At 47.5% G+C, this 21,243-nt stretch overlaps 2 protein-coding genes across 5 annotated transcripts; both read left to right on the plus strand.

Moving 5' to 3' along the window:
* The first annotated feature begins 2,488 nt into the window (after window positions 1-2,488).
* Window positions 2,489-16,320, plus strand: Trim39 (tripartite motif containing 39). Of its 4 annotated transcripts, none has more exons than XM_076558081.1 (7): window positions 2,489-2,602; window positions 5,142-5,602; window positions 7,263-7,358; window positions 11,679-11,909; window positions 13,257-13,279; window positions 13,785-13,900; window positions 14,416-16,320. In XM_076558081.1, exons 2-7 carry the CDS (start codon window positions 5,150-5,152, stop codon window positions 14,961-14,963), a joined length of 1,467 nt encoding a protein of 488 aa, XP_076414196.1. In that variant the 5' UTR covers window positions 2,489-2,602; window positions 5,142-5,149; the 3' UTR covers window positions 14,964-16,320. The 4 variants fall into 4 exon arrangements, with proteins under 4 accessions (XP_076414196.1, XP_015846197.1, XP_006997775.1 ...); XM_015990711.3 differs by lacking the exon at window positions 2,489-2,602 and adding an exon at window positions 2,718-2,854; XM_006997713.4 differs by lacking the exon at window positions 2,489-2,602 and adding an exon at window positions 2,813-3,094.
* Window positions 14,999-19,358, plus strand: Rpp21 (ribonuclease P subunit p21). The gene is made up of 5 exons (XM_006997712.4): window positions 14,999-17,383; window positions 17,461-17,561; window positions 17,631-17,713; window positions 18,959-19,084; window positions 19,229-19,358. Exons 1-5 carry the CDS (start codon window positions 17,327-17,329, stop codon window positions 19,345-19,347), a joined length of 486 nt encoding a protein of 161 aa, XP_006997774.1. The 5' UTR covers window positions 14,999-17,326; the 3' UTR covers window positions 19,348-19,358.
* The last annotated feature ends 1,885 nt before the right edge of the window (window positions 19,359-21,243 follow it).

Raw genomic sequence — 21,243 nt, forward strand, 5'->3', positions numbered from 1 at the left:
CCCAAGTAGACTGAAATCCCACCACCCAGCTTCCCAGAATGGAAAAAGAGCTCCTGGGACCACATATGAGCCTCAGCTCATCAACTCATGGAGGGACCCGAGACACAACAGAAAGCGGGCACTACATGAGTGGGTTGGCAGCACTCGTTAACAGTTACTAACGAACTGCTACAGTAAGTACTGAACTTCTGGGAGACGGACACCGTGGTAACTCAAACCTGTTTGCCTTTTTCTCCACACACCTCAAAGGGCACTCAAAAGAAAGACAGGGACAGGGCAGGGACCAGAAAAAATTCTCAAGACACAAGACTAAAGGGGGAGGGGGCGTCCTCACAGCAGGAAAGGTACCACAGTGGGACATGATTAAGGGACAATGGCAGGAGACTAGTTAATGGCTTTCAAACTAGCTTAAGTTAGAAATGAGATGTTTGTGAACTATAGCAACTGCTGCAGCTTATAATCCCTACTGGCCAAACATGACAGCGGTGAAGTGGAGGAAAACTAGTAATTATCAAATTTACTCCTGAAATCACTGGCTACCATAAAAGGGGAGCAAAGCAAAAAACAGAAAAGACAATTTTTTGAAGTAATTTGTTGTATTTGCCATTTGTGGTCCCAAATCTTTAACCTTAGACACTGCGTGTTTTCTGACATTAAAATAACTGTGGACTCTTTAAGTATGAGGGTTAAATATGCATGTTAGCTGGGGTAGCCAACACCTGTGATTCTCGCACTCTGGAGTGAAGCAGGAGAATCGAGTTTAAAGCAATCCTCAGCTACGTGGTGAGCTCAAGTCTAGCCTGGACTACATAAAATGCTATCATTAAAAAAACAAACAAAACTTCATGGTGTTTGTGAACAATCTTAAAATGTACAGGAACCACTTCCTCTAAAAGGAGGGCACACATTAAAATCCACTCGAATACATTCATGCCAGTAGTTGCACGGAGTAGGGAGGGTGTTACATAGCAGTTTCTCTGAATTAAACCCTGCGTCATCCAGGGAATCGTCTCAAGACAGGAGGATTACAGAAAGGAAAAACAACAGGTATCAGAAAGAGAAATGAAGTACTACAGGGAAGCACCATAAGACACAAAGTAAACAACTCAAAATAGCTTCAGGAGTCCCTCAAACTGACTAGATTTCCCAACCCCCTTCCCCAAGAGTACATTGAGAACAGTAGAGACTGTTGAGAGCCACTCTCAGACAAGCCCAGCAGAAGCAGGTAATAGAAGACCCACTGAGCCACCAGGAAAGAACACCCTCCAACCTTCTGGGTTGTGGGGTGCACTCCAGGTTTCTAGCTTTGTGAGCTGTCACCCATGCTGGGCGGATCCTGGTGATACTGCGTCTTTGAGTCATTTCTGCTCCTTTAAGTAACCCCTCACCCATATTCCTCTAAATAACCCCAGCAAAACTCATGCTTCACCAAATGAGACTTCAGTGACACCCATACTTCGTTCTGTGTAGGTGCCCTATCTGAGGTGAGCAGGCATGTGTTTATTCCCCAGAAAAAAGACTATCTCGCAACAGAGGGACAAGTTTCCTAGGCTACTGGTAGTGTACATATGCATCCTAGTACTACCTCCTCCTGAGTACATCTGTACCATCAGACTTTCCCTCCCCGCCAATTCACTCCCTTCCACAAAATCTTCAGCATCCCAGATCTGCGACGCTCCCAAACACTGGGAGGCTACAGTGCAAGCCTGGAATCCATCCACAAGCTCTATCTGCTCTCCCGGTGAAACGCAAGCCAAAGACCTCACAGAGCAAGAAACTGGCTGTGGTTCTTCAGCCAGTGTTTACTGAACACTGGATTTGGTCCGCCCCGCATCCAAGGATCTGAGGGCAGATGCGCGAGCAGCAAAGCACTGGACCAGCCCAGTTCCCCACACGCCCGCTCCGGCCGGGGAAAGCACTTCGTGAACGTTAGCCAACCAGAGGGCAGAAATGAGGCGCACCTCAATCTGCAGCCAAGATAACTCACCTACTCCTTCACCATTAAAATGCTAAACCTCAGCCCGTCGGAAGTGACGTGCCAGCAGAGCCTCTCAGGTCAGCCACGTAATCCGCCGCCGCCGCCTTCAACAGCCACCCTATCCCCCAAACTGACCCAGAGGCCGGGAAAGTGCGGCCCAAAGCCTATAACCCGAAGTCGCCCAGGCCTCTGCGGCTGCCAGCCCCGCCGGGGAAGCAGCCTGAGCCCCCGCCGGCCGGGTGACAGCGCGGCTCTGCCCGCCGAGACGCGCCGCCGGCCATGGGCTTCGGCATCGCGCCAGGCGCATGCGCGGCCCTCCGTCCCGGGAGGACTACTCCGGTCACCTGCGCGCCAGCACCTCAGCCGCCCGACGCGGCGGGTCGCCGTTCGCCCGTCGCCCGCCCTCACCTCCGGCCCTCGGCCGCCACCTGCGGCAGGCCCGGCTAGGCCGGGGCGCCGCGGCCGGGCGCCGCGCGGCTGTCTTCCCACGAGCCGCGGCGCGGCTTCCGCTTCCGGCGAGTATTGTGTGTCGCGCCGCGGGGCGGGGGTGAAGGGGAGGAGGAAGGAGGGAGGCAGTGCTCCGGCGGCTCCGCGCCCGGCACTCCGGGACCCGGAGCCGGGAAGGTAGGTGCTGCGCCGCCGCCGCGCGGGGTCTAGAGCCCGCCCCCGCCAGCCGGCCGCTCACGCCACGGCCTGACGCCCGGCGAGCGCGTCAGCTGCCCGGCGCGTAACCACAGCTGCCTCCGCCCGCCTCGGGCCCGGAGGACGTTTGCCGCCCCGGCGACGTCAGCGCGTCCGGCGTTGCTTGGCTACCCCGCCGTTCCCCTGTCCCGCTGCCTCTGGTCTCCCCGGGTGAAACTGACGCAGTCACCGCAGGTCTGGGCTGCGACCTGGCAGCGGGCATCCCACCTTCACGTCACGCCTCGCCCTCACTTAGACACGCATCCCTTGCTCCCTGCCCACCACGACGCGTGCCCCCCTCACTCTGGTCCTCATGCTCCGGATGTGGCAGGGGAAGATGGAGACAGGGTGGGACAGAGTTGTGGCCAGTGCTCAAGAGAGGTTCCTGAGGTGGTACCCAACAGCGGTAGGAGACAAAACCAGGACGCCTCTGAAGTTAGTACTTCTACCGAGAACAGAGTAATGCAGAGAGAGGAAGGACCAAGCCAGAGGAGCACAAGGCCACACTCTGTCTGCCCTCTGCATCAGCAGCAGCTCCAGATCCTCTCCATTCTTCACTAACCCTGAGCCCCGTTCTCTTTTTGTTTTGTTTTGTTTTTTTTTTTTTTGTTTTTTGAGACAGGGTTTCTCTGTAGCTTTGCGCCTTTTCCTGGATCTTGCTCTGTAGACCAGGCTGGCCTTGAACTCACAAAGATCCACTGTGCCTCTGCCTCCCTTGTTCTGGGATTAAAGGCGTGCGCCACCACCGCCCAGCTCCATTTCTCTTTCTTGCCACTTAGATACATCCTGGCCTCTTTTTTTTTTTTTTTTTTTGATTTTTCGAGACAGCGTTTCTCTGTGTAGCTTTGCGCCTTTCCTGGATCTCGCTCTCTAGACCAGGCTGGCCTCGAACTCACAAAGATCCACCTGCCTCTGCCTCCCGAGTGCTGGGATTAAAGGCGTGCGCCACCACCGCCCGGCCTCATCCTGGCCTCTTAAGTGTGCATATAATTCAATTCATTTAGATGAGGATGCTATCTAATGTCGGTAAGATTGGGGAGGGGGCAGAGTCACTAGTCCAAATTGGATTCTAAAGAGTAGAGAAGAGATCATCCAGCCAAACTCGCCTGGATCTGAGTTTCTTCTCTCCCTTTTCAGGAGATAGGTTAGCCACTTCTCAGAACTTTTCCATTGTGCCACCAGTATACAGTAATAACCACTGCCACCCCGGTTCATTACATGCCCACTTTTCTGTCAGTGTGCAGGCCTACCAGATTTCCGTCCTTTGTTCTGGTCCCTTTCCGGGGCAAAACGGAAGTGGGGTTATAGGGACCAGAGAAGTTGACTTATGTATTGACTATTTAAGGATGAAGTGGGGACCAGCCTTGTGTTCTGTATCTCTCTGGTGTATTTGCAAGCCTGAGGCTGTATCTAAAGAGCTTTGATTGCTTGCCTCTTTCCATTTACTCATTTGTTCGTTGAGACAAGGTGGTCATATTTAATCCAGGTTGGCCTCAAGCTTGCTGCATAACTGAGGCTGGCCTTGAACCCCTGACGCTCTTGCCCTCACCTCCCTGGTACTGGGATTATACGCATGTGCCACCATACCTGGCAAATTTCCTTTTAATCCCTAGTCAGTGCACTGAATATCTGAGGAATTAGTTATCAGTAGCGACTTTGAAAGACTGAATTCACCGCTGAATGTTTAGAGTGGACTTGCCAGCTGTCTTCAAGGAGTTACTGCCCTCTGCCCAACAGTAGTCGCTTAGAGTTGAAATGTGTTTGCTGCGGAGCAGCCATTCCAGCATCACACAAATAGAAATGAGATGAGAGAAACATCTAGAAGAGAGCTGTCTTCCTTTCGGCTAGTCCAGGGGAAGGAAGAATGATTTCACACTCCCTGGAAAGAGTTTGTTGCTGTGGTGTAATTCACTCAATGTGTTACCCTTTTAAAAAGAGGAGTAGCAGACAATCAAGGTTAAGCCCTAATAATAATACCAAAACTTCTATGTGTTGTAAGTCGCTTTTTATGTAGATGCAGTGCTTATATATAAAGTTCTTTTTAAAAAAATAATAGTAATAATGAGTTCCTCCTGGAACTCACTACATAGCCCAGGTTGGCCTCCAGCTGATGATGATCCCCTGCCTTGATCTCAGAAATGCTGGGTTCTGGGTTTGAGCCACCATACCAGGGGCCTTTTCATCTATTAGAAAAGTATGTCAAATTAGAGTTAAAGGAAGCTTCTGTTTGTAATGAGAAAAGAGTGAAAGAGACACTAGGGATTGCTTTTGTTTGCTGAATCGGAAAAAAGTGTATTGGCTAGATGTGAGGATGATGTAAATGGAGCAACAGGTGAATCCACTGAAAGAGACGGGAAATACCAAGATAGGGCTAAATCTAGAGTCATAGCTTAATGGGGGCTGATGTCAGGATAGGAGTGATAGATAAGATAAAAAAGTAATCCTCCACTAATGTTCTTCTTTCCTCTCTCCCTATCTCCAGGTTAAATAATGGCAGAGACGAGTCTGCTGGAGGCTGGAGCCTCTGCAGCCTCCACGGCTGCTGCTCTGGAGAACCTGCAGGTGGAGGCGAGTTGCTCTGTGTGCCTGGAGTATCTAAAGGAACCAGTTATCATTGAATGTGGGCACAACTTCTGCAAGGCGTGCATTACCCGCTGGTGGGAGGACCTGGAGCGGGACTTCCCCTGCCCTGTCTGTCGGAAGACATCGCGGTACCGAAGTCTCCGGCCGAACCGACAACTAGGCAGTATGGTGGAAATCGCCAAGCAGCTCCAGACAGTCAAGCGGAAGATCAGGGATGAGAGCCTCTGCTCCCAACACCATGAGGCCCTCAGCCTCTTCTGCTACGAAGACCAGGAGGCTGTCTGTTTGATATGTGCAATTTCCCATACCCACCGGGCCCATACCGTAGTGCCGCTGGATGATGCTACCCAGGAATACAAGGTGGGCAACCAGACACATGCCAGTGTGGAGAAGGAGAACACATACTGTCTGAGTAGAGGGGTTTCAGCTCCCGAGGCAAGGCTCTCTGTTCCTCTATATTCCCCTCAGAAGTATAAACATGGGTATTTAGTACATCAGGTCGGTTGTCCTTCACAAGAATAGTGAGTAGTACCCAAAAATTTCTGTGACTTATTGCAATACAATTGAGTCTTCAGAGTATTGGTATGTATAGTTTTGGAATATATCAGATTTTAAATAAATGAGTGAAACCACATAAGGATCTGAAAAATAGTTTGGAAGAACTGAAAAATATTTTGATTTCTTCGTTTATGCCTGTTTACTCAGGATGTTTTGGTTTTTTGTTTTGTTTTGTTTGTTTTCTCATTTGTTGGAAATAGCTAACATCTCTTTAGACTGATCTCCAGCAAACTAAGCTGAACCAGTTTGTGTCTTCTTTTAATGAGTAGCATGACATTTAACATTTAAATTGCTAGTAATAAAAATAAAAAATGGTACTGTCTAGAATTTTCATTCATTCTGCTTAATTAACAAAATTTTGAAAAATATTTAAGGTAATTTACATTCAAGTTTTATTTTGTTTATAAGTTGGTTAGACCTGGATGGAAGCAGAGGTAAAAAGGACATCAAGACAGGCGTCGTGACACACACTGTAATCCCAACACTCAAGGTGGAGGCAAGAGGATGGGGTTGAGGGTCATTCAGGAACACATGTTTGAAGCCAGGCCAGGCTGCTGAGACCTTACCATGAAACATTGACAATAGGTGAAGGATATTGAGTATAAAAGGAAGCTTCTGGCTAAAGGAGGGTGTAACCTGATAAGAGACTGTTCTTAGTGTACACCCTGCATGGATTCTCAGCACCAGAACAAACCAAAACCAAAACAAAACAGATAACTTTGAATGTGATAGGCAGTTGTCCAAAAGAAAATAAAGTGGTGCTGGGTGCTGGAGCACGCCTTTAATCCTAGCACTTGGGAGGCAGAGGCAGCGGATCTCTGTGAGTTCAAGGCCAGCCTGGTCTACAGAGTGAGTTCCAGGACAGCTAGGACTGTTACACAGAGAAACCCTGTCTCAAAAAATAAAACAAGAAAAGAAAGTAGAGTGGTAAAGGAAACTATTGATAACAGCTAGACTACTAGATTCAGGAAAGTCATGTGTGCCGCAAACATGTTGGGGACAAACTGATGGCAGGGAAAGGGGGTCTGTGAAAGGTCCAGTTCTAGGCAAGGAAGGGAGCTAGACCAAGAAGTGATGAGAGGGTAGAGATTACATGATTCAGGGTTGAAAAATGGGCCTTAGTGGTAGAGCATTTGCCTAGCATTCTTGAGGCCCTGGGTTTGATCCTAAGTACTTCGAAGGAAGAATAATCGGGGCTGTAGAAATGACTTAGCAGTTAAGAGCGAGTACCAGTCTGGCAGATCACCTGAATTTGGTTCCTAGATGGCTGTTCACCACGGCCTATAACTTCAGTCCTGGGGATCTGATGCCCTCTGCTGGCGTCCATGGGCACTGTCCTACACATACGCACATACACTCAGACAGACACATACAAAAGGAATAATAAATGGGTTAAACTCTTGAGTAATGATATATCAACACACTCCAAATATCTCCTCTCCTACTTTCTCCCAACCCTCAGGAAAAACTGCAGAAGTGCCTGGACCCCCTGGAGCAGAAGCTGCAGGAGATCACCTGCTGCAAAGCCTCTGAAGAAAAGAAGCCAGGAGAGCTCAAGGTAGAGCAGGCAATCTGTTGCCTTCACAGCTTCGCTGGGTATTTGTCTATGAGCGAATCAACAACACTTTATGTGATCTACCAGTTAATTGGAAAACTGCTATTCTCTCAAAATGATGTTCCATTAGGTTTAGCATTAAACACTATACTTAAATTACTTATCATAAGTTAAATACTGAGAAGAAGGACCTAAGAAATGAAGGGGCTGGTGAAATGGCTGTGCAAGCATCAGGACTTGAAGCCCACATGAAGGTAGAAAGATAAAAGTGAATCCACAGAGTTGACATCTGACGCCCACACTGCGGCCCACGTGTTCACATACTCTTGTGTGTACACACATTATACATACAATAATAAATACATCTTACCTCTGCTAAGTCCAGGGAGTTCTCGCCTAGTGTTCTCCTCCTCCCACCCCCAAGCAAGGAAAGAGGATCTCCTAAGAATGCAGGGGTGGGAGCTTCTTAGAAGGGTTGGAGGAAAGAGAATTTGGAGAGGTCACAGGGGAGAGAGGGAGGAGCTGAGCAAGAGTCCCAGGACTGTTCAGTGACCTTTTGTTTCTTTATTAGTTTTTAATTTTTTATTTTATGTGTATGGGTGTTTTGCCTATGTGTATGTTTGGGTACCATGTGCCTGCCTGGTGCCAAGGAGGCCAGAAGAGGGCATCGAATCCCCCAGAACTGGAGTTACCAATGGTTGCAAGTGTCATGAGTGCTGGGAATTGAACTCATGTCCTCTGGAAGAACAAACATCCAATGCCCTTTAACTCTGCAGCCCCACAGAACCACAGTTTGTTTGTTTGTGAGAGTCTCACTGTATGTAGCCTTGGCTGGCCTGGAACTAACTATGTAGACCAAGTTGGCTTCAAACTCACCAAGGTCTACCTGTCTCTGCCTCCCAGGTTCTAGGAATAAAGGCATGCACCATAACATTTGGCTTAGAACTACATCCTTACAATTAAGTTATCTAAGGTAATGTTGATTCATTCCCAGAATTCCTTTCCCTTCCTCAGCCTTTACCTATGGAGTTTTTGGTAAAATACCTTGACCAAAAGTAACTTAAGGATGAAAAGTTTTATGTTAGCTTGCAGTTCCAGAGGGGGAAAGTCTATAATGGCAGGGAAGGCAGTGTACAGCAGCAGGAACAGGAAGCTGGCAAATCAGATTTTCCAACCATACACAGGAAGTAGAGTAAGGCTGTAAACTCTCAAAGCCCGCCCCCAGTGACATACTTCCTCCAGCAAAGCTCCACCTCCAAACATTTCCATAACCTTTGCAGAGATCCCAAGGGCTACCATCTGGACACAGAGTGTTCAAATGCATGAACCTATGGAGGGCATTTCTCCTTTAAATCATGATAGTATTTGAGTTGTCTTTAATTATAAATTTTCAGTTAGTGGGTGTTTAAAACTGCTGGGCAGTGGTGGCACACGCCTTTAATCCCAGCGCTGCCCTCCCCTCCCCCCCTCCAGAGGCGGAGGCAGGCAGATCGCTGTGAGTTTGAGTCTAGGCTGGTCCAAAGAGTGAGTTCCAGGACAGCTGGGTCTACACAGAGAAGCCCTGTCTTGAAAAATCAACAGAAACTACAATTCAAAACACTCCTTTTATGATCGTTTGAGTTTGTCCTCTCTGCCTTTTCTCCCTTTCTCCCCTCTCACCTCAGCCTCCAGAACTGGACTCAGTAACCCCTTTAAAACAGTTGTAGGGAGACGAGAGATGACTGTGTGGTAAAAACAGTTTATAGAAGCAACAAATACATATAATCCCAATACTCAGGAGACTGGAACAGGAGGATTGCAACTGAGGACAGCCAAGACTACAGTAAGACCCTATTTAAAAAAAATTAAATTAAAAATTTTAAAAGTGTGTAAGAACTGAGGGTGTGGTAACCATTTACCAACACAGCAGGCAAAAAATGCAAGTTTATCAACTGGGCGTGGTGGTGGTGCACACCTAGACTCTCAGAGGAGGCTGGAGCAGTAATATTACAAGTTCACATCACAAGTTCAGAGCCAGCACAGGCCAGCCTGGGCTATGTAGTAAGATTATATCTCCTGAGTAGGGATGGAGTTTATAATTAGCTCTGCTGAAATCAAAACTTTTAAAGAAAAAGTTCAGATACCATAACCTACTTACATAATTTTAAAGAGACTGTCATATCTAGTAACATCATAGAGTGATTTTTTTTGTTGGTTTTTTTGTTTGTTTGTTTGTTTTAATTTTGTTTTTGTCTTGTGATAGAATTTCACTATGTAATTCGGACTGGCCTGGAACTCTATGTAGACCAGACTTGGCCTTGAACTCATAGAGCTCTGTCTGCCTCTGACTCCTGAGTACTGAGATTAAAGGCTTGCACACCACTTCCAGCTAGAATATATGCTTGCACCTGTATGTGATATTACCAAGTGAAATAAATACAGGTTCATTCTGAAGTAGATGTGAGTCAAACACCTCAAGCAGCTTAGTGACATGGTAAAGTCTAAGAAGAGCAAAATATAGTATTCTTTTTTTAAGATTTATTTTTGTGTATATGTATACATGTGTGCACAAACACCTGTGTACACATCCTCTCAGAGACCAGAAAGGACAAATCAGATCCCCTGAAACTAGAGTTGTAGGTAGTTTTGAGCTACCCAATGTGAGTGCTGGGAACCAAGCTCAGGTCCTCTGGAAGAGAAGCAAGCATTCTTAACCAGTGAGTTATCTCTCTGGCTCCCAAAAGATAGTCCTCATGAGTATAATTCAGCACATCTGCTTCTAACACCACACACATTGAGAATCTGTATCCAGGACAAAGGTGAGAATGCATCCTGTTCCATTGTCTGTTGTCTGCCAAGAGCAGCTTCAGAACAGACTGCCATCCTAGTGAGGCCTACAGGCTCTTATTTATGTCCCAGCCATTCTCTAGCCTGAGCACTGACTCTCTGTCCCTGTCCACTTCTTTCAGAGTCCCATCTCTATTTCTCTTTTGAGTTGATGCCTCCCTGTCAGTCACAAGGACGTGAGACTCCTTCCCTGATAAGGTCACTTACAGGAAGACATAGAGGGAGGATGTGCTGATAACCCTCAGAAAGTGGTGTGGCTGCTGTTTGAGTCCTTTACTCTCAAACTTCAAGGATGTTTGTTAGAAGTAAAAGTATGTGCTGCTATCAAGAGCATCTTTCAAATTTTAAGCAACTAACTTAATAAAAAATACCTGGAATATGATCCTGGGATGGGAAATACTTATTCTCTACCAACACAAAAACCAACTGTCACCTCCCTCAAAGGAGATAAGAATTTATTCTGGAGCCACATATGAGGGACTATGGCCTTGAAACACAGATATAGGTTACCCCAAATTCCATGTTTCAACTTAGAAACAGTTTCATGAAGTTTTTATAGAACAGAATGAAGAAAACCATAAAGTGAGACACTTTGCAAGTACATTGGTAGGAACATTGAATAGGTAGTTACAGCAAGGTAGAGAGGTCTCAGCTGTAGGCCTCAGATACTGTCCGATGACGCTTAGTCTTTTGGTTAGTGAAAACTGGGGATTTATTGTATCAATACATGTTTTATCTGCTACTCACAGAGTGTTAGGTCCAGCACGGAGGTTTAGATGGCTAAAGATAGCCTGCAACAGTCCAGCCTCTCCCCCACATCACTGCTGCTCTAATCAGTTAGCCTTTGCAGAATTCTTTCCAGGAATTCTCAGTCCCACCAGAAATGACTTAAACTGTTTAACATGTTCAGAGGGGGCATGCTGGCACATACTTCTGGAAGCTGAGGCAGGAGGATCCCAAGTTCAAGGCCAGCTTGTGCTATCTTACAAGACCCTGTTTGGAAAAAAACAAACAGAAACAGCAACCAAAACAAGTTCAGCCCTTAAGTCTAAGTATAGACTTTGCACCAACTCATTAAACTTACTGATTCTGATAGTTTCTTATTTGTTCTCTGGTTTTTATCAAGTTAATATGTCACAGTTATTAATGATGGAAATCTTTGGCTTTCTAGTATTTGTACTTTAACAGACTGTAGAAGCCAAACATCAGAGTAGAAAAGATCAAAAGTATCTCTAATATCCATAACAGTGGATAGCATCACATCATTGAGTCCCTGAATCTTGAATGTACTTTATTAAAATAGCAAAGGTTAATTTAGGTTTAAAAAAATCAAGTATTCTACCGATTTGCACTAGCAAGTCATCTGTTGGGGACGTGCAGGTGACAGTATGCCGTACAGGAAGAGAAGCAAGAATGCCACTAACATCTCCCGGTGACCGGTCTGGGAGAGACTCCCTCCTACCTCCTGGTCCTGACAGCGTCCTCCCTTGTTCTCAGAGACTAGTGGAGAGCCGCAGGCAGCAGATCTTAAAGGAGTTTGAAGAACTCCACAGGCGACTGGATGAAGAACAGCAGACGCTCCTTTCACGACTGGAAGAAGAGGAGCAGGACATTCTACAGAGACTTCGAGAAAATGCTGCTCACCTTGGGGACAAGCGCCGGGACCTGGCCCACTTAGCTGCTGAGGTGGAGGGCAAGTGCTTACAGTCGGGCTTCGAGATGCTCAAGGTTCGGCTTTGCCCCTGTGTGGGTCCTCGGGTCAGATGCAGTCTAGCTCTGTGCAGACCAACCTGTCAGTCGGAGGTGTACCCTCTCTTACTCTGCTTCCCTAAGCCCAGATTTCTCTTCCAGATGTGTGCAAAGAATCTTTTTCTAGAGTGGGGTACCTCAGATTTCCACCATCCCCTCAAAAAACTTTTATATCCTTAGGTCTTTTCAGAAATGATATGCTTGGAGCCAGCAAGGTGGCTCAGTGGTTAAGAGCACTGCATCCCTTGGAGGGACCCAGGTTTAGTTCTCAGCCCTGGCATGGCAGCTCACAGCACTCTGACTGCAGCTCCAGGGGTTCCAGCGCCCTCTTCTGGCCTCTGTGGGCACTGCTTGCACATGGTGCACATATATACACACACACAAGCAAGATTCTCATACACGAGGTGAAAATTTTTAAGTGTATTTAATTTGTACCCCCCAAAAAGATAACCTTTTTCAGAAGACAGGTGTCCATTCTACCTAGTGATAAACTATAAATTCAAATTCTTATAAGTGCAATTACCCTTACTTTCCAGTCCTAGAACTTAACTTACCTAGCGCTCAAGCAGGGGTATGAAGCATAATTTAAAGGATACTCACAGTGTGTGTAAGTGGTAAAGAGTGCATTGCCACCTCTACCGTGTCGGATACCGTCTGTCTGAGACAGACGCATGGTGATGAAAGGCTGTAGGAAGCACATTATCTTGGATAGGATGGCTGACCTTTGAGTCAGTACCACTGCACACTGATGTATACATCTTATGTTGCTTGGTATTTATCCCTTTGTCTTTCGTTTGTGTGTGCTCTGCTAACTGCATTAAACTTGAAATTCTGCAGGGTGAGATTTGTTGTGTGTGTCATCTGAATCCCAAACAGTCTCAAATCAGGATTGATATAAATTAGTGTTTATTAACCAGTGCTAGACAGGGATGTCCAAACCACAGTGTGAAGCATTCTGTGCCACCAGTCTGGAATTGTCTACTGATTCTCAGTGATGCTGAGGTGTGTGGTTGGAATTTGGGGGACAAAAGAGCAGATACAACCTCTGTGCCTTGCAGGGAGCCTCCAGTGTCTTTGAGGAAGAAAGACAAATGTACAGGAATCCGTTTGGAAATGATATTACCAAGCTTTGTTATGACCAACAGTTGAAACTGGGCATTCCATGAGAGACACGCACTTAGGTCCACCTGAAGCACGTCCCTTGCACTGGGACCCTCAGTTTGCCTGGTGCCTAGCGTGAAGATGTAGAACTTTGGGGAGGTAGGAGAACCTTCATGACCCATGAATTCTAGGACCAATCTTACTTTCTTTTCTCTTTTCCTCTAGGATGTGAAAAGTACCCTGGAAAAGTAAGTGACTCTCTCTGAGTTAGGTCTTGGCTTAGAGGCTGCAGTTTAGTAATGACTTGGATGAAGAAAGAAAGGGAAAGTCATGTAGTGTCTGAGTGAGATGGAGAAGGATGAACCATTAGGAGTGATACCAGGTCGTGTTTGGTCAGAGCAGTGATAATGGGGAGCCAGATTCTGCTTGTGTCTGTGGGTAGAGCTGTGTCCAAACAAGAGGGCAGAAGGGTTGGGAGCACAGGAATCCAGTAGTGGAGGGGTGATTGTCCATTTGCATGAAATGTAGGAGTATTCCAAGAAGTCCTGAGGCTCATTCTCAAGATACAGACCTGTCAAGGGGACCACATAGCTTCTCCAGGGATAATAAAAGGAAGCACCTGTCTTCCAGGAGGAAGGAGAGTGGGAGAGGTCTGGTTCTACTTTTCTCTAAAGATGACACCACCCACATATTCAGTTGGCTGGGGCTCCCCCTGACCCTCTTCTGGCTTTCTTTATCTCCCATCCCTCCTAGATGTGAGAAGGTGAAGACCATGGAGGTGACTTCAGTATCTATAGAGCTGGAAAAGAACTTCAGCAATTTCCCCCGGCAGTACTTTGCCCTAAGGAAAATCCTTAAACAGCTAATTGGTGAGTTGTTCCCAAAAGGAAACTGGCACAGGGCATGCAAAGGGGTGGAAGGCTAAGATCCTTCCAGTGGGCTCCGTTTTCTCACGCCCACCCTAACTGCCCCGTCACCAGCTTTCAGTCTCACCTTAAATCACAGAGTTCAGAGAAAAAGCCGTAGGTGTCATCTGCTCTAAATAGGGACCTAGAAATGTTAAAGGACTCCTGACTCACACCATCTTAGCCAGGAAAGTGAAAGGGAACATCATCAATGTTCATGTAGGAAAGGCGTCACAAAGCAGGACTGTGACAGGACTCCCTGCAGCTCACTGGATCTGGACCTTCTTTCTGGCCCTCCCGCAGACAGTGCCCTTCATTTTCCATGCAGCGAAAGCAAGCATGATTTGAGAAAGTTAACCCACAGTGTTCTGGGGACCTTTCAGGGGCCAGGCTTTGTACAGGCAGGCTAGGAAAGTAAGGCAGGGACATTTAGCCATTCCCACCCTCATCTAGCTCCCCACTCTGGCTTCTCCCGCCAGCGGATGTGACTCTGGACCCTGAGACGGCTCATCCTAACCTCGTCCTGTCAGAGGATCGGAAGAGTGTCAAGTTTGTGGAGACAAGACTCCGAGACCTCCCTGACACACCACAGCGTTTCACTTTCTACCCTTGTGTCTTGGCTACTGAAGGCTTCACCTCAGGTCGACACTACTGGGAGGTGGAGGTGGGCGACAAGACCCACTGGGCAGTGGGAGTGTGCCGGGACTCTGTGAGCAGAAAAGGCGAACTGACTCCACTCCCTGAGACTGGCTACTGGCGTGTGCGGCTGTGGAACGGAGACAAATATGCAGCCACCACCACACCTTTTACCCCTTTGCACATCAAGGTGAAACCTAAGCGGGTGGGCATATTCCTAGACTACGAGGCTGGCACACTGTCTTTTTACAACGTCACAGACCGCTCACATATCTACACCTTCACCGATACTTTTACTGAAAAACTTTGGCCCCTCTTCTACCCAGGGATCCGGGCTGGTCGGAAGAATGCTGCACCACTTACCATCAGGCCTCCAACAGATTGGGAGTGACAAGAGATGAATTGGGGTGAGGCAGGGTCAAGAGTGATGGGCCTTCCTTACTGTGACCTGCTGGAATGTCTTGGTGTCTGCGTGGTTCCAGTCCTGAGCCATCTTGAGAAACCACCTGGTCTCTGGGATGGTTTGTGTGAAGGAGTAAAGATAGGACTGGGCTGTATGACAGAGCACAGATGAGTGTCCCTACTCACTGTAGTAGGAGAGCGGCTCCCAGGGAATTGTAATCTCTGGTGTCCAGCAGGTTTCCTATCGCACAAGGACAGGCTGGGGAAAAAAGGGCTTTTCTAAAAACAGAAAGTCTATATAAAAGGGTCTTAACTTGCTTAAAATGCAGGAAATAGAAACCTTTAAAGGCTTCTATGACTCAGAATAGCCTTGTTCCTTGTGGGAGCGCATAGGGATCTGCATACCTCTGTGTTGGAAAGATGATTGACAGTTGCTGTCATGAGTCTGGAAGTTGAGAGGCTTTTTTGAGGGCAGAGATTGGACATTAAAGTTAGAAGGAGGATCAGGGAAGAGGCTAAAGGAACATTACTAGAAATGAATGAAGAAGAGGGGGATTTCTTTGGTTTTTTCTTTTTAGGGTAATGTTACCATTACTCATAGGATTAGCCAGAGGTTGGAATTTGGGGAAAAGGAACGGGTGGGCAGAAAGGAGAACCCAGGTCTCAAAGATGGTTGTTCCCGTTCCCTGCAGTTGGTCGTCTCCAAGTAGACTCACCTTTCTCTCCTCCGGAGGTGAGATGGAAACGATCCTGCAAGACACACACCTGCCCTTCCACTGTCTTCCCAAGGGAACCGGGAGAGGAGTCGGATAGTAGAGGAAAGATAATGGTGTGTCCAAAGCCCTGGCCTTAAAGAATGTTAAAAGTAGTTATTCCCAAGTTGTCTGCCTTGTCCTCTGGCTCAGGTGTCCAAGCCAGAAAGGAAGAAAGGTAACAGAGTCTTTCTCACCCCATGAGAACAGGGTAGAAGAGGGTGGTTTGTGTAGCAAAGGGCCAGATAGACAGCTTAGCTTCTATTAACATCCTTCACCCTTTGACATCCCCCTTAAAGGTTCAGAGAATGTAAATCACTTTAAGTTAGGCCAAAATAAACAATCCATAGGGTACATAAGTTGTCACAAAAGGTAATGTGATGCATGCCAAACCAAACAACCTGGATTATCTGCTGCGTGGGTAATCTTCGTACAAGACTAAGACGAGAAGCTGCATTGAGGGCATTTCAGTTCCTCCTACCACCTCAACAGGACGCTGTCCACTCTCCTCGTACCTTTGTGCCTTGACTGTGGTTCTTTGTGGCAAGATAATTTGGTTGATCAAAATATGGAACAAAGGATCCACTGATGTGATCTCTGAGTCGTGTGGTAATTTGGCAGTAGCCTTCTGTGAAAATCACTGGGTATGAAAAATATGTCCTTAATGGAGGTTTGGGTGGGCCTAGGAATCTACATTTTAACACACTCCTCTCATTGGACCCTTGAAGGTCCTTACAAAACACCATCCAGGGTAAGTTTCAGCTAACCACCTTACTCTGAGCTGGAAGCCTGGTCCTCCACCCATCCTGGCAGAAGCCCTGAGGCAGGAAGAGATCTCTGCCTCCCCTGACTTTTACTGATTTCCTCAACTCTGGATTGAGCTCGAATCCCTCTGCTTCTGACTTTGGATGCTTTAGCCATTTAGTGGGAATAGTTACTAATGGTTAGCAGGGAGACAGCCTATACTGTTGACAGGTTTCTGTGCCGTAGAAAGAAATGTTCATGTGGCCAGCACTGTAAAAGCAAGTGTCTTCGTTAATAAGTGGGAGAAAGCTAGGAGCTCTTTCGGGAGGGATGTCTTGTCCTGTTTCCTTATTTCCTCCCTCATGATGCGATCTTTCCCACTTTCAGCCCCACAGGCGCCGATACTTTTTGGTTTTGAGTCAGGGTCTGGCCATGTGGACCATTGTAACCTGTATGTAATTCAGGGCACTCCTACCTCAACCTCCCGAGTGCTGGGATAACAGGAATATAACGCGAAGCTAGACATTGCCTGCTTTATTGTGTTACATCAGTCCGTAGATGTTCCAGACATCTGTCTTTGGCTTCAGGAGAGTAAGAAAGTGTAGCCTGATGTCTGCTGCACAGTTCTCTCCGTACATGAAGAGAACAGATGTCTGTCCTGGAAACGTTGTTTTAAGATCCTTGACCTTCTCCACTAGCCGCGCTAGGCCCTACCTAGTAAATATATGAGGAATACCGAACCACGGGGCAAGTGGGGTCTGACGAGGGTGTCTGGGGCCGCGGGCTCGACACTACAGTTCCCAACAGGCTTTGCGCGAGTCTGGGGCGGGACATCCGCGAAGAGGGGCAGGCACTCATGGCGGGCCCGGTGAAGGACCGCGAGGCCTTCCAGAGACTCAGCTTCCTATACCAGGTGAGACAGCGGTCCGGGTGGGCGGCAGTCCGGCGCTGCGGCCGCCGAATGACCCGGGTGGCGGTCCCTGTCCCCAGGCAGCACACTGCGTCCTCTCGCAGAACCCGGAGAACCAGGCGCTGGCGCGGTTTTACTGCCACACGGAGAAGACCATCGCGAAGCGGCTGGTCCTGCGGCAGTAAGGCACGGGCGGGCGGGAGGAGCCCGGGGCGCGGGCGGGTGCCGACTGCCTCTCCTCCGCACCCAGGGACCCCTCAGTGAAGAGGACGCTCTGTCGCGGCTGCTCCTCTCTCCTCATCCCGGGCCTCACCTGCATCCAGCGCCAGAGACGTGAGTGCTGCTGCCTCAGGGGCACCGGGGTGGACAGGGCAACTCCCGGCAACCCCTTCCTCCGCGAGGGGGAGGCTTTCTGCAGCTGATTTGTCCCTAAAACCAGCTTGGACTACATGACACTCTGTAGTTTAATTTATAAGATTCATTAAGTACTGCTGGCTGAGTGAGTCGTGGTGGTTCACGCCTTTAATCCCAGCACTTGGAAGGTAGAAGCAGGTGAACTCCATGAGTTCAAGGCCATCCTGATCTACATAATCCAGAGCAGCCAGGGCTGCATAGTGAGACCCCGTCTCAAACAAAAACACATAACCTCTCTTTCTCTTTGGTTTTGATATTTTTGACACAAGTGTCAACTGTAGGGCAAATTGGCCTCCAAGTCCCTGAAATCCCCTGCCTCAGCATCCCTAGTGTTAAAGATTACAAGGTGAGACAACACACCCAGCTACTGGAGTAGTATTTTTAGGTGCTTTGACTGGAAGAGTAGAGTGCTGAGTTACTTCTACCAGAGGCGGGGAAGCAGGTATGTCGTGATAAACAGAGTCAGACAGGAACGCTAGACATTGGTTAGGATCCCACACAAGAAAACTTGCTATCAAGGGGCTGGGGAGATGGTTCGCTGGGTAAGGTGCTTGATAGGCAAGTATGAGGACCTGATACCCTGCACCCATATAAAAGCACCCTTGGAGGCCAGTGAAGACATACAGATTCTGGGGCCTCTCTGGCCAGCCAGTCTATCTGAAAACATCTAGCTCCAGGTTCAGTGAGAGACCCTGTCCCACAATGATATGGTGGAATGTAGTAAAGGAAGACACCCAAACTAGGTTTCTGTCCACACCTACACCCACGTGAGTGCTCTCCTGTTCACACACATATGTGTACTCATGCATGTGATGCTAACACATACACATGTACACAATAAAAGTATAAATAAAAATAATGTTAAAGGGAGAATCTGTGCTATAGGAAAATAATGTTCAAGAGGCTGTAATTTGAGGTAGGTGGGGCGGAGAGAAATGTGAGACTGGAAAGGGAAGCTAGCCCTCGTTAAAGAGTTTGAACTTCATCTTAGAGTTCCAAGGAATTGATGTTTGTGCAGGGCCTCCCATACACATAACAAATCTGCATTCTAAATGCAGACAAGATGGAATTCCCCTCGACGGGAAGAAAACTGCAAACAAAAAAAGCCTAGACCTTTCTGTGAGAAGCCTAGGCACTCTCTTCTTTTTCCCACTTATACCCCAGGCAGAAAGGGACAGCGCTGGACGGTACAGACCTGCCTGACATGCCAGCGCAGCCAGCGGTTCCTCAATGACCCCAAGCATCTGCTCTGGGGTGACCGGCCTGAAGCCCAACTGGAAAATCAGGCAGGTGAGCAGTGGTAGGAAAGATGAGGGAGCCTCCAAGAGAAAGCTCAGTGGGGAGTTGACAAGCAAGGTAGGTGAACCTGATCATTGGAAGGGGTGCCACAGTCTTAGGAAACTAATTCTTCTCTGATTCTCCCCCACTGTCTAGATTTCAAACCATCAGAGCCCCTGCCAAACGTAGCCCACCTCGCTAAGGAGAACGCGCAGCCTCAGGCTTCAAACACCACTGATGAATTCACTCCATTTTTCCAGATAAATAAAAGTTGAATTTTGTTTGACTTTGTGTTCTGTGGCTGGTTATATCATTTTCCTCTGTGTGTGTGTGGGGTGGGGGTGGGGGTTGTCACGGTAACCTCTTCTTACATCTTTGTACTCCACTATGCAGGGAATTCCCAGTTTCCATATACCATGAGGTCCTACTAAGCAGCCCACGACTTAAGGCTCCAGTGCCCTGTCACCCCTGCATTCTCAATACAATGATGTATGTGGAAATGAAGCTTCGGCGTTTCTTCCATGCTCATGTACCTTCTTCATGGATTCCATGTTGAGGTCCCGACTGTGGAGATGGGGAGGTAGACACTGTTCATATCCATGGGCCTACTCGGACTTGGCGTTTTTCTCATCTCAGAGTTGTCATCTATAAAATCATAAGGGAAATGCTTCAGGCCTGAACTAAAATAAAAGGTGCTAAACATGGCAGGTTTGCTTAAGTATGCTCCATAGGTAAACTCAGATGTCTGATGTCTCTAGTGAGCCTACTCAAGCACAAAATTTGTAAACTGACTTCTTTGCTGGCTGCAGACTTTCATGTCACCCACAGAAATAGAGAAACAAAATTCACTATCCTGGGAGTGAAGTTTTCTTCCATTTTACCTTAACCCTGTGTAGCACTTTCCTATTAATGCATCTTTTTTTTTAAATCTCTTTTTAATGTGCTTAAGCAACAATGATGCTGCATTTGGGATTTTGAAGGAGTCACTTCCCTAGCTGCTCCAGAAGACTCAGTAACTTAATTTCCCATTGGCCAAAGCAAGGCAAATCTCCAAGGCCAGATTCCATGTGGAAGAGGCTGTACTAGGACAAGAACACTGGATCCATCTGTTGCCTGGGACCATTTTTGTAACAATCTACTGTATCCTTGTTTTGTCTTTCTCCCCCAACTCAGGCTCTCCACCGGCTCCACAAGTCAGTAAATGATTAGCATTAAAAGTACTAAATAAAATTATAAAATAAAAAAAGGAATAAAAAATAGAAGTACTAAATAGGACTGGAGAGATGGCTCAGGGTTTAAGATCACTGGCTGCTCTTCCAGAGGACCCGGGTTCAGCTCCCAACACCCATATGGCAGCTCACAACTATCTGTGACACCATTTCCAGGGGATCCACCACACTCACACAGAAATGTGCACATAAAAATGAAAGAAAAGAAAAAGTAGTATGTAGGTAACCATGGTATTTGGCAGTTCATTTCTAGAGATTGTGCCTGGCTAGGTCAACTGATAGCCACCAGGAACGTGTGCTCTAAAAGTACACCTCATTCGTACCTAGAGTCTGCATCTTTAGCTCATGTTCTTTGGCTTCTCCAGTAGGTCATTTCTGATGGTCCTTGGCTCTTGCACACTAAATCTAATTTATAGACAACTGTGTGTGTGTGTGTGTGTGTGTGTGTGTGTGTGTGTGTGGTCTGTGTGTTGTGCCTGCGCACAATCAAACATGCCCTGTCTCGGGGATTCTTATTGCTGTGAAGAGACCCCCATGACCACGACAGCTCTTCGAAAGGAAAACATTGGATTGGGGCTGGCTTACAATTTCAGAGGTTTAGTCCATTCTCATCGTGATGAGAAGCACGGTGGCATGCAGGCAGACATGGTGCTGAAGAAGGAACTGAGAGTTCTACATCTTGATCCAAAGGCAGCAGGAGGAGTCTGTCACACTGGGCATAACTTCAGCATATGAGACCTTAAAGCCCGCCTTCCACAGTGACACACTTCCTCCAACAAGGCCACACCTCCTAATAGTGCCACTCCCTATGGGCCAAGCATTCAAACGCATGAATCTGTGGGGGCCATTCCTAATCAAACCACCACATGCCACAAACAGGATAACAACCAGAGAATATTTTTAAAGGGTCTTTTGCCCAGGCTAACCTAAGCTTCCTATAAC

Source organism: Peromyscus maniculatus, chromosome 21, assembly GCF_049852395.1.
Source record: "Peromyscus maniculatus bairdii isolate BWxNUB_F1_BW_parent chromosome 21, HU_Pman_BW_mat_3.1, whole genome shotgun sequence".
Classification (NCBI taxonomy): domain Eukaryota; kingdom Metazoa; phylum Chordata; class Mammalia; order Rodentia; family Cricetidae; genus Peromyscus; species Peromyscus maniculatus.